The 12,737-nt window shown below is 53.5% G+C and overlaps 1 protein-coding gene across 1 annotated transcript in view; it reads right to left on the reverse strand.

The window, feature by feature from the left end:
- Positions 1–9,172: 9,172 nt before the first annotated feature.
- The window catches only part of DOCK2 (dedicator of cytokinesis 2), a 404,121-nt gene continuing 400,556 nt past the window's right edge, over positions 9,173–12,737 (reverse strand). The window contains exons 50-52 of the mRNA XM_001500101.7: positions 12,186–12,306; positions 10,660–10,802; positions 9,173–9,738 (exon numbers count right to left, since the gene is read on the reverse strand). Coding sequence (XP_001500151.1) covers positions 9,682–9,738; positions 10,660–10,802; positions 12,186–12,306 — 321 coding nt within the window. The 3' untranslated portion in view covers positions 9,173–9,681. The remainder of the gene's footprint in view (positions 9,739–10,659; positions 10,803–12,185; positions 12,307–12,737) is intronic.

The raw sequence follows: 12,737 nt of genomic DNA on the forward strand, positions 1-12,737 counted from the left end.
AACTGGGACTAATAATAGTCTATATTTCAGAGGGTGGTCGTGAAGTTTCAAATGTTATTAAGTGTAAATTGCGAAGAACAGTGCCCGGCACATAGTAGGTCTCATGCATGTTGCTTCTCAAAGTACCAGCTCCTCAGCATGGCATTCAAGACCCAGGACACAGCTGGACACAGCCAACCTCTCCTGTCCCATTCCTGTCCACTCTCTATGCCCCTTCTCGGGTTGTGGCCATGTGAGCTTCTCATGCTTGCTCAGGTCCCAGCCTGTCCGCTTCCTCTGGAATGCCTCCTCCCTCTTCTCCACCTGGAGAACTTTGTCTTACCTTTCAATGCCAGCTCAATGCCACCTCCCCCAGGCAGCCTTCCTCCTGGTTTCCACCAGTGCTTCCTCCTCCTGCTGTGTCCCTCCACACCTGGAACCCACCACGGGTCACGCTTTGCTATGATGACCAGTTTATTGCCTGACTGGGACCTTTGAGGGCGGGGATGGTGTTTCCTTGACGGCTTTGGACCCTTAGCTCTTAGTGCATTTGTGAGGGAGAGAGAACAGGCTGTGGGAGGAGCTCTTTCCTTTGGTTTGTCTTGTGGAAACTGGGGCTGCAGTGGTGACTATCCCGTGGGTCCCCGTAAGTCAGAAATGAGCTGATGCCTCTGCCTGGCCTGGTGATCGCCCACTCTTGTCTCTGTGCACCTCCTCATGGTCAAGTGTGTGTACTCAGAGCACAGCTGGGTGGGTTTTCATGTGACCTTCCTTGAACGCGGTTCCTGAGATCCAGGGAAACCACACCTATTCACCTGCCAATATGGACACTTCGCCTTGAAAGCCAGGCAGCCACTGTTCACAGGAACCTCATGTGTTACCGTGGGTTCATTGGTTTAAACTTTTGCTAATTAACATTAGATTTTTTATAACATTTAACACTAACTACATTATCTATTTTAAATTTAAAAAATAACTCTTTTTAACATCAGTGTGACTCTTTGGGGTCTGTGACAGGGACAGATTTTTCACAAAATCTACTTCCCTTCCCTGCCAATTTCCTAAATAGTCATAAAGAACTGGATCCAACTCCCTTAAGAATTTCCTCATCGGAGTCATTAAGAGTTGAGTCTAAGGAAAACGATACGGTTAATTGTGCTTATTAGTATAAGAGTTTGGGTTATTAGCTCTTCTGATTATAAGGGTTATTTATTATAAACCTCTCGATAGATCGCATTAATATTTTATAACTCACTGTTGAAGCCATCTAGCACGGGACCCACCCTGAGTGTTTGCTAAGAATCAACTCTTGCTTGTCTATACCTGTCCTGTTCTTGGGTTATAGCTTTCCTTTGGGAAAGGGAGAGCGAGAGTTATTCTGGACCCACGTCCAGAACTTGGCACTGGCCAATAAGCTCTGTTCACAAGATTGTTTTAATTCCTACCATTAGTAAACATTGTCTCTTTAAGCCAAGTCAAGCAGTTGAGCCAATGGCTGTCTGGAGCCCCTCTCTAATGGGTGGGTCTTGGGCGGGAATCAATCAATGATCATTGAGCCCTCACTTCCTCTTAAAGAAAGAGGCTAGTGAGCAACCCCTTGGCTGCTGTTGTGTCTCTAGCATCTGCTGCAGCACCGGACAATCGTACCTGCTCACTCACTTCTGTGGCTGTTGGAGTGATTGCCCTGGGGGCATGGACCTATGGGGCAGAAGTGGGAGGGCCAGGGGCACCGTGGCAGTCCACGGCGAGTCCTCTGAGCTGGATATGTTCTTCCAGTTTGCCCAGTGCTGAGACACAGCAGGTCTCTTTGAGGGTCCCTGGGAGACGCCTTGGCCAGGCCCCAGAGCAGACAGGTCTGGTGCAGCGGTCTGGGTGTCACTGATAATATAGCTGCCACCAGCCAGACGCATGCTGAGGGCGGATCCCCACCCCGAGCTTGCTCCTTCTGAGAACAGGGAGGGCAGGTGAGTGGTGCCGCTTCCAGTGCTGTCCGCTGTCACCGCTAAAGGGCTCGCCTCTTCTGAAAGAGACTCTTGTCAAGAGTGCTCAACTTAATGAGCCTGCAGGGCTGACTTGGGGAGAACTGGGAAACACCACTGCCCCATGACCTTATCCTCCAGCTGGCCTAATGGCTATCTGGCATTGTCCCTTGTCACAGACGAGGAAACTGAGGCTTAGAGAGGTCAAGTGCTTTTTCCAAGGCCACATTCTGATTACATCTCTCGAGGAACTATGGATTCTTCTGGAATGACATTCTCTCATTGATAACCTCAGGGATTTCTGGGGGGCTTCCCAAGTGAAAGGCAGAGAGAAAGGGTGCCGTCTGAGCCTGCGTCAATTTGGGAGCCGTGTCCTTCTGCAGACCAATTCTTCAGATCAGAATTCTCCCTCAATTGGCAAAAAACAAACCAGAAACAACCAAGCAACAAAAACTGTGGTGGGGACAGTCCACCTGGCCTCCTAGGCCCAGCAAATGTTCGGAACACGGGGTTCAAATGGAAGAATACGAGTGAGGAGCCTGAGCGGGGTGAGGTCTTGTCTGGCTGGGTGATCCCATGGCTTCCAGTGGGAATAGGTTAAACCTGCCCCACCAGGCTGCCTCGGCCACCACCTGGGGCCAGTGAGGCATTTTGATGGAAAGCTGACCACTACCCCTACCCACACCCCGCACCGCCAGGCTGGCCGGCCACACTCCCCGAGTTCGGGCTGATCCTGATGTAAGGAAAATGCTGTATGATGTGGTGTGAGATCTGTGTGGAAGCAGAGGATTAGTTAGTTCTCACTTTGACTGTGAGAAACAGATCCAATGTTCTCCACAGAGCCTGTCCAAGGCTGCGGGAGTGGACGGGCAGGCCCGTCTGCGAGCAGCCAGCCGCCTCTACAGCTTGTCATGAGGCTGCGGCCCACACGGCGACACAGCTCCTTGAGTTGCTCCCCAGCCTTCCCGCCTCACTTCTCCCTTCCTTCACTCTGCTGCCTGGACCTGCCCTCCCAAATAAAGTGCCAGCTTTTAATCCCTGGCTTGTGTTTTCTTGGCCAGTGCTTCTCAAATGTTAACGTGCATTCGAATCCCCAGGGGCTCTTGTTAACACATAGAGTCAATTCAGCGGTCGCGTGGAGCCCGAGCTCCTGCATTTCTAACGAGCGCCCAGGTGATGCTGAAAATGCTGGTCTGCAGACCACTCTGGAGTAGCGAGATTCTAGGGGACCCAGGTTATCATTAATTGGAACAGAGTAGATTTAGAAAACAAACTCTCGCGATGGGATTTCAGAGCTGCATTGGCCATGTGTCTGAGGGCAATAGGCCCTCACTGCTGGTAGCAGGTGGGGGGTAACAGCACACAGTGACGTCATAATTTCTTATGCTTCCACCTGTGAGACAAGGTGCAGGTGGAGCATGGCGCTGGGTGACCAAGTAGCTGGGGTGCTTAACTGGTTACACGATAATGAAATTGCAAAAACTGGAGTAGGGTGGCTACTTTGACCACACTGGAGATCTTCCAAAGAGAAAATGATGGGCTGGGGCAGCGGCAGCAATATTCTCAAAGTCAAAGGGCCTCTGTATTAGTTTCCTAATGCTGTAAGAAATTGTCACTGCTTAATGGCTTGAAGCAACGCAAATGTGTTATCTTAGTTTTGTGGATCAGAAGTCGACATGGGTCTCGCTTGGCTAAAGTCAGTGTTGGCAGAGCCATGCTCCTGTCTGGAGGCTCGAGGGGAGCATCTGCGTCTTTGCCTTTCCCAAATACTAGAGGTTTCCTGCATCCCGTGGCTCATGGCCCCTTCATCCATCTTCAAAGCCAGCCAGGAGCAGTGAGCTCAGCTCACAATGCATCCCATTCTGCTGCCTCCCTTTTCCACTTTTAAAGACCCTTGTGGTTGCACTGGGGCGCCCTGGATAATCCAGGATGCTCTTCCTTATTTTAAGGTCAGCTGATGGGCAACCTTAATTGCATCTGCTACCTTCCTTCCCTTTGCCACGTGACCTGACATGTTCAGTTTCTGGGGTTAGGATGTGGACATCTCTGAAGGGTGGGAGGGCATTATTCTGCCTATCACAGCCCCTGTGGAAGTTCCAAGAGAGATGCTATCTCACGCAGTTGCAGAGCAGACTGTGCTGAAATTGGGTCAGGATCTGATTATAAGGGTAACAGAGTTTCAAAGACACTGATGCAAAGCTCAACAAGTCTGCAGTAGTCGGGGCCCTGGGAGGAAAAGAACAGATCCTAACTGATGTAGAACCATTTGGTGTCTGAGCCTGAGAACCTCGAAGCTTGAAAACCTCCTGCCCGGCAGAAGCAGCCCCTTCTCTCTCTTCAGAAGAGAGCAGCCTCCTCTGTCTCAGAGATTCCGCTGCAGCACATGCCTGGCTAGTTGACGCTTATTCCCCTGAGAACTGACCCGCCACCACCTCTCACTGCCTCTGCCCGGTCACCGGGGAGGGGTCCCAGCACAGCCAGAGAGAGACACTGCGTGTCCTGCTTTGGGAAGCTACAGCTTACACAGCAAGGACTGGGCACCTGGCTGGTAGGTACCAGGAACACACATGGGAGTGGAACTGAGGGTGCTGAGGCTTAAGTGGTTGTAGAAAACCAGGCTGGATAGGGGAGAATTCACTGGCATTGGGCTGTCATTCCTTACTCAGGATTCAGTGTTGTGGCAAAGATATCTGGAGCTGGTTTTAATAATTTCCCGAGATGGTTCCTTGAAGCTTGAACTGATGGTGGCCTGCAGTGAATGGGAAGGAGATGTCTTGGTTTAGCTGAGACTATTGTTGAAGAAAGGGCCTGCCACATTTCACCAATGTGAACGTCACCAGTTTTTAGGGTTCCAGGGGTCAGGACACTCTGGGACAGCCCCTTTAATATACATGACATGCTGTTGCATCTCTCATTTCCTTCCACTAGAAAAGAGGCGTGGAAGTTGATGAGCCTTTTTGGATTTTAGACAAAGAAAACTTGGGAATACTGCTTCAGATCAAGTGACTCTGGAGGATGCAATTTGAGTGGGGCCTAGAGAAGAAAGTTCTCTGTAACAGGGCCAGGCTGTGGGTCAAGCGGTTCTGTCTGTGGGGCCCTAGGGTCCAGCAGATCTGATGACGTAGGAGCTGTTTGCCGTGGACGTGGACGCCGAGTGGAGTCTCTAACGAGGCCCCACAGGATGATCACCGCACTGACCTGTAGGAATCTAAAGCAAAGCGATGTTCTCTTTGACCCTCTGCTTGAAAAATAGCTCCCAGAGTGCTACCGGCCTCCTAGCAGAGGCTGAGCATCTTACTGGGGGACACCAGGTGACAGTGCCACCTGAGATGCCCATCATGGGTGTCATGAGTGTCTCTGAGTCAGAAGGTGAATGGACATGGCAGAAATCCATCACATTATGGAAGTGGAACATCTGGGACCAGGCTCAAGCAAATCTGGAAGATATGAGGAAATCAGGTGAATCGGTGCCCCGAATCCCAGGGCACCTCCTTTCGCTTCACTGATCTCTCTCCTTCATCCCACACCTATGGACTCATGGAGGGGTTCCGTATGGCCAGCTTATGGAGGAGGAAGGACAAAAGCCTTGTTTACTGACGCGGGCCTACTATGTTGGCACTAGCTGGAGATGGGCTGAGGCTGCGTTACAGCCCCGCTCAGAGCTACAAGCAGTACACTGGGCTGTGCCCTTATAAAAGAGGGAAACATGAGCTGAGACAAACATCTACACTCCTGGGTAATAGGGAATGGCTTGGCTGGTTCAGAGGACCGAAAAGAATAATCCTGGAAGATAGATTACTGGGGTCTACGGAAGGGGTACATGCACGGTCCAGCAGGAGTAGAGTCACAGCCTGCCGATCCACGTTTTAATGCCCACCAGAAAGACCACAGATCGGTCTCGCGGGAATCAGGTGACGTGGATGACCAGTCCTCTCGCTCAGCCTTGCTCCTCAGCCGTCCCTTGCTTGCTCAGTGGGCCCGCGACACCCACACAGTGGAGGCTCTGCATGGGTCCAACAGCATGGGATCCCTCCCATACAGGACAGCATAGTTATTACTACTACTCAGGGACCAACCCACCAGCCGCAGAGAAGGACGCTGAGTCTGTGTCATGGCACCATTCCTCAGGCCAGCACAGGAACACCCCGCCTTCCATCACCTCCTATCACGTCCCCCCTTTCTCACTCCCCAGGACTGCTCAGACCCCAAAAGCACCGGCATTCAGTCATTGCCTGAAGATCTGTCTCCTGGGGACCCAGAGCTATGATGGGAAGGCAGGGGCACCCGGGGTTCAGAGCAGCAGCAGACAGATGTGTCACAGGTTAGGATGTCTGAGGGCAGAGCCCAGCCCGGCTTTAGACTCTAGGAAGGACATTTGTTTCTCTCATTTCTCCTACTTGCTAACATAAGCCTGAAAGTCTGGAAGAAAGAAAGAAAGCTTCCATTCCATGCTCAGAGATGAGGCTGAAAATGCCCCTCCCTTAAGCAAAGGGAACTTGGTGCCCTAGATCACACTAGAGTATGAATGGCAGATACCAGCTCTCTCTCAGAGCAGAGGAAAGGAAACCAGAAAGCAGAGGGGGGGCTCTGGGTGCTTTAAGACAGGGTGAGGGAGTGCCACTGAGGGGATTACCTAGAAGGAGACCCAGGCTGAGAGTAGGGCAGGCGGGATGCCAGACTGAGCCCTGCTGATCACAGCTGTGGGGCCTCGGGTGCATCACTTTGTAGAATGAGAGGGTTGGATGACGTGATCTCTAAGGGTCCCTGAAAATGCTACATCAGGATGGACAAGATAAATCAAGTAGGTCCTTCCTCCTTCCTCCCATACTGTCTCTTCGCCCACCCTGTCCCATCCTCCCTCCCAGGAGCTCTGAGGGCAGACACACCCTCCCTTGATGTTACTAGCCTGTTGAGGACAGATCCTGCTCACAATAAGGCGCACCCATTGTCACAAGGAGAGCCGTGCTGGACACACAGCCCCGCCCTCATTTCTCCTGGGTGCCATTAGGGGCCCTGTGGGGGAGATTGTCAAAACGGGCATGGAATATACAGAGTCTGACACCAAGCTGAGGTCAAACGCAGGAAGGCAACGTGGGGATTAAGGTCACGAGGCTGGAAGTGCACAGAGCTGGCTGTGCCCCTTACAGGTAGAGTGACAAGGGCACAGAGCAAGCTCCTCGAGCCTGGGTTTTCCCATCAGTGTGGGTGGGACGCTCGTCCCTGCCTCGTGGGTGTGTGAAGATTTAAGGGAAAGTGCGCAGTAAATGGCAGCTGTATTATCATTGGCGTTTGTTACCGTTATTACTGTTGCATTGTTGTTACTGCCACGCAAGCACAGCCTCTGGAATTCTCCTGACAAAGTGTCAAGTGGGCCATCAACTGTTAGGTGACAGTCCTAACTGAAATGAGATTCGACTCTCAAACTCTGTTTAAATAAGGATCCACGAGTTTCACTTTTTGCTCTATTTCTATGGAAAGAGAAGGAGTGCCCAAGGCCCCTTCAGACTTAATAAAAACTCATAGATGCTGATAATTTTCAGGAAATGGGACCTCAGAGATACTATTACCAGGGCCACGCACTGTTGCATGAGATCAGAGTGATGGAAGTTTTAGAGGTTAAAGCTGACTTTCTCCAGATGTAGCAACAGACTCTGTATCCAGGTGTTTTGCAAGACTCCTTAGGGAGAAATGACACCTGCAGTTTCAAGGCCTAAGACAGTATCTGTTTTTCTGCAGTCATGGGAAAGGGGGAATCATTTTCTCGTCTTTGCTGACATTGTTCCCACTAGCAGTTGGAAGCGCGGACATGTCAAGGTTAAACATCGGGATTTCGTTAGTTTGGACTGAGAAACAGCAGGTCTGAGCAGCTCAAACCTGTGACGTGGAGAGGAAAGGGCAGGACTGACAGACACGGCAGGGGACGCAGAGCTCCGGTGTCTCCATTATGAAGCCACGGAGATGCCAGCGGCCCATTCCTCAGCCTCTCAGGGGCACTCCTTGGTCCACGTGCACTCCCCTAGCCCCTTTGGAAAGGAACTTAGCCAGATCTCAAGCCTCTGGGTGCTGTCTCCTCACCTGAGGGGACCCAGGACGCAGACAAGACCCCAACCGCCACTGTCACAGGACCTTCTGGACTGTGGAGGAAATTGGAAGCTGGACCAGCAATTGGTGAGGGGACACGGAGGCCACAAGGAAGAGACTGGGGTTGACAAAGGCTACAGGGACTCAGGATGTCCTGTGTACGAAGGCGTCCAAGAGACAGCACAGGGCAGTGGTTACAAGCCAAGCTGTCCGCCCAGCCGCCCGGGTTGGAACCCCAGCCTGTCCACTTACCAGGTGTGTGACCTCAGGTCACTCCCACCTTGGGCCTCAGCTTCTTCATCTGGGCAATAATCGCACCCACCTCCTAGGGCTGCTATCAAGATTTAGGAAGCTAACTCCTGCCATGTCTATAACACTGTACTGGGGACAGTCAGAGCTCAATAAATTTGAGCTGTCATCATGCTCATCTCTCATGCCTCACTACCCCAGGGACTCGGCCCCGAAGAAGTGAGCTTCTCCCCAGGGGCCTCTAGATGGCTCGAGCTCTGAACCCCATGTTGCCCTGCACCTAAATGCACCCAGTATCCATTTCCTCCCCAGATGGAGTCCTCAGCCTCCCGCCAGGAGCCCTCCCCTGCACAGCCCCCTGCCGGCTGAGGAGGGGGGGGCCCCCTCTGCTCCCATCCTCTCTGCTCTGCTGGAAGGAGCTCCTTGCCTCCCTTGGGCCTCATCTGAGGGGTCTGGGGAGTCCTCCAAGAGAAGCTACCTCTTCTGACCTGCTGATAAGATCCAATGGCTGGACCGTCAGTCACTGGGCCTCAGCCGTCTCTTCCTTACCCTTGAGCATTTGTTTGGGTGGGTTTGCCATCTCTTTCCAGAAGGAGAGAAATGTCCTATGACACTCCCCACTGTGCAGATCTCATGAGGAAGATTCTGGCATTTTTTGGAATCCCTGGGCCCCAGCATTTGGTCCCTAAGGAACTGGAGTCATGGAGAAGATTCTTGGGGGTGGCATGAACGAGGTGTGCTACTTTGGCATTGGGATGGGCTGGAGCCAGGCCCCGTAACGCTGCTGCAGGCCCTGGGCCAGCCTGCCTTCCCGACCGTCTATAGGAGCCACTGGCCCAATCCTGGGCCTCAGGGATTCAGCCAACAGAATTATGCGACAAGGCTTCCTTGAGCCATGGCACCGTTTTTATTGTCGGTAGGAAAAAGCAACACTTCGGAGATGATCAGCTAGAAGAAAGACTTGGTTGTATTAAAAATGTCAAGTACAAAACTGTTAGGCAAAAACAAAAGAATATTTAAAAGGCTTTTCTGTTAAGTGCTAGGACTTAGAAAATGAAATCAAAATACAGTTCCTTATGCCTAAGAAACTGGGTTATAAAACATGGGCCAAGGATCTGGGGAGAGCGTGGGGAGAAAGCATTCTTGCTGGTTCCTCGTGAAGCCAAGAATCCAGGGTGGGGTGGCCTCGCCCACCGCTTGGGTCATTGCCCAGTGATGTGGGTTCTGTTACCATTGGGTTCTGGGGCCCGGATCAGCCCCACTTCCCCTGTCCAAGTGAGGGCAGCTGACGGCCTGTCTCCCACTCCTCAAGGCCTCAATGTCCCACCATGTCTCTCCTCTTTGGGAAACTGCTCTCCCCGGCTCCCTGGGTGCAGCCTTGGGCAGCAGCATCTCATGAGTCGAAGGATAGGACGTCATGCTTGCCTTCTTCAGCACCTTTGCTGGCCAGCTTTGTGGAAGAAGAGAAGAAACACAACGCCAAGTGGGATTCTCACAAGCAGCAAAGTGGGGCTTCCCAGTCCCAATCACAAGGGCCCTAAACTGAGTCCTGCCCAGAGCCCAGGGAGCATGAGCCACCGGGGCCTTGCATGTAGCAGAAAGGCAGTGCCATGCAGTGGTTAGAGCACAGGCTTTGCTGTTTCATGGCTCATGTGAACTTGGGCAAATCCCTTACTCAACTCCGTGAGCCTCACGGGGACGGTGGAAGGTCAACCGGACAATGTTTGGAAAGTGCTCAGCCCGGGGGCCTGACCCACCGCCCGCTCGCGGTCAGCTTGCTGTCATTACAGCAGCAGTGTGCTGGCTTACTACCATCTTGAGGACCAGAAGTGTCACCAGCACCTTCTTTATCTTGAGCAAAGACCGACAAGTAACAACAGGAGACGGGACTTGAGAAGTCAGGGCTTGGGAGCTAACTTTTAATTAGTAGGATTTTTGTAATGTAAGGTAAATAGGAAAGCTCTTCCAAAAAAATCAAGACTCACTTTGAGCTTCCAAAGACAGTCAGCTGTCATGGCTCTGGTACACAAAAGGGCAAGTTAGGTAAAGGATAGCCACCAGCTCTGAGGTTTGGGGTCCCTGCACAGCCACCGGTTCTGAGGTCCAGGGGCCACATGTCCCCCTGACACATCCCTGCAGCCCCGCTGGGGTCAGTCCTGCTCAGAGGAGTGACCAGGTCCCAAGAGGAGAACTGCACTCCAGGCATTGCTGACCCTGGGCCCCTGACCATGCCTACTTGGGAGTGACCACACACGTGCACGCGCACACACACGCACATACTTCACAGCCCCCATTTTCTCTGCTTTTTGTATTGCTCTCTTCCCATCCTCCTCCCCACATCCCCCGTCCTCCCACCTGTCTGGGTTCTCACCATCGTCTTGAAGAACTGATTTACTTTCTTCCGTTTGAGCGTCTTCTTGTCGCCATCTGAGAGAGGAAGGAAGGTCTGGCTGAGGCGCAGGGACGAACCGGTGTCCTCCGTCCCGGGCACACCCGCCGCTGAGAGTGTGAGGGCTGGAAGGAGAGGGGAGAGCGGGCATGAGCTGGTGGGCGGGAGAGGCGTGCCCAAGGGACAGGAAGGGTGACCTGGGGGACGCAGGACACAGGATCCAGGGAGGACGGGTTGTAGCGCCAAGCAGGAGGAGGGGAGGCCTGTGTCCTGTTGATGCTGTCCCCTCTTCCTGAGGCTTGCCAAACCCCAGGACCCAGGCCTGCCTCCTGGGCTCATCTAAGCCTCGGCCGAAGGCTTCTGGGTGCTGATGTGGGGGACGGTCTCTTGGCCCCAGGGCCCTGACTTCCTTTTGCCCCAAGGTGGGGAGGCAGTGTGAGCTGACTCTTCCTTCCACTTCCAACACAAAGAAGCCGGATTTCTCGTTTTCCCTGGAGGCAGGGGCCCCACACAGACCGGAGAAACCAGCTGCCTCCTCCCTCCTAAGGACCCTGGGATTTGACAGTGGTCAGAGGGGGTAAAGGCACAGCCTCCAGGCGTCATGAGGCCTACTGAGCGGACGAGAGTGAACGGCTGGTGCCAGACAAACGCCGCAGCCGTGTGGGCCGTCCTGCCTGGTGTGAGGACACATTCCCGGGCAGGGGGCCTGCTCTGAACCCAGCCTGCGCCACTTAATCACCTGCGACAGGCAGGAGATTGACATGCTTGGTGCCTCAATGTCCTCATCCATACAAGGGGCTAATGCCGTTATCCCCGTCAGAGGCATGCGGAAGTGTAAGTGAAATGAGGAACGAGAAGCAGTCAGCCCAGCGCCGGGCACCGGGTGGCATTGGGAGATGGCAGCGCAGAGCTGGCAGGGTCCTCGCTGAGCCCCGCCCACCCGTCCCCGGGGCACCAGGTTGGCCTGGCCCGGAGCCCTGGCAGGGCAGGCCCTGCAGCCTGCTGGGCGTGGGTGGAGCGCTCCCGGCCGTGCCTCGGGCCCCCCTGCGAATAGGAACGGTCGTCTGTGTGCTGCCAGCCTCCTCAGGGCAGCGAACGGCAGCATCCGCGTAACACACACTCTGCAGCCGTGAAGGGTGGGGTCAGCCTCCATAAGCTCCAGGAACACTCTTCCAGGTCCAAAAAGGAACACGGGGCTTAGGGACAGAGCCTTCTGGCCCCTGGAGAGGCCTGGCTGACTGAGAATAGAGGGACTCCCAGTGATTCCCGAGAACCAGAGGGACAGCAGCCCTCAGCTTGGCTCCAGTTGGGACCTGCTGGGGTGGCTTCACCATAGAGGGTGGGGGTTGGGAGAGCTCAGAGAACAGGAGGGCTCTGAGCAGAGCCTCTTGCCCCCAGCATGCCCAGCCCACTTTGCTGTGCAGACATGGTCGCTGCCCACCCTCCACCCCAGGCTGGTGGCCCGCACTACCTCTATACAGCTCACGCTGTGGGGTCAGGGTGCATACCTGGGATGGTGGGCATGGACTGGCTGGCAAAACTCATTTGAGAGAGGATGGATGCCCTGGGGGGGATGGCTGCATGCTCTGAGAGGTTGGTGTCACTCATGAACTCGTGCTTCCTGGAAAGCTGGATGAATAGAGCACAAACACACATGCACATACACCACAGAGGCTTAATGTAAGGCACCTCTGGGCCCTGACAAGTCAGTGATGAGGGCTTGGCAAAGCTTCTGGACCCAACTCTAGGTTCATTTGTTCTTTTTTATATCATTCCATGCCAGCTTGCCATGTATGGTTGCTCAGGTTGCCTACTCTACAACTTCAGGGATGGAGGATATTCATTTAGATTATCATGGGAATGACACTCTCTAGAATTGTGAAACACAGAAGACTTATTTCCAGCCTTCTGCCCCTGGCAAGAGGGGCCTCTGAGGCCTACTAGGAAGTTTGTGGAGGATCCTTTCTTCACTGGAAGGCATGTCAGCTGGCCCCTTGCCCTTTCATCTGGCCCCCCTCACTTGCCAGGACAGTTAATCCCTTCCCCAGCCCTCTAGGCTC

This window comes from Equus caballus, chromosome 14 (genome assembly GCF_041296265.1).
Source record: "Equus caballus isolate H_3958 breed thoroughbred chromosome 14, TB-T2T, whole genome shotgun sequence".
NCBI lineage: Eukaryota > Metazoa > Chordata > Mammalia > Perissodactyla > Equidae > Equus > Equus caballus.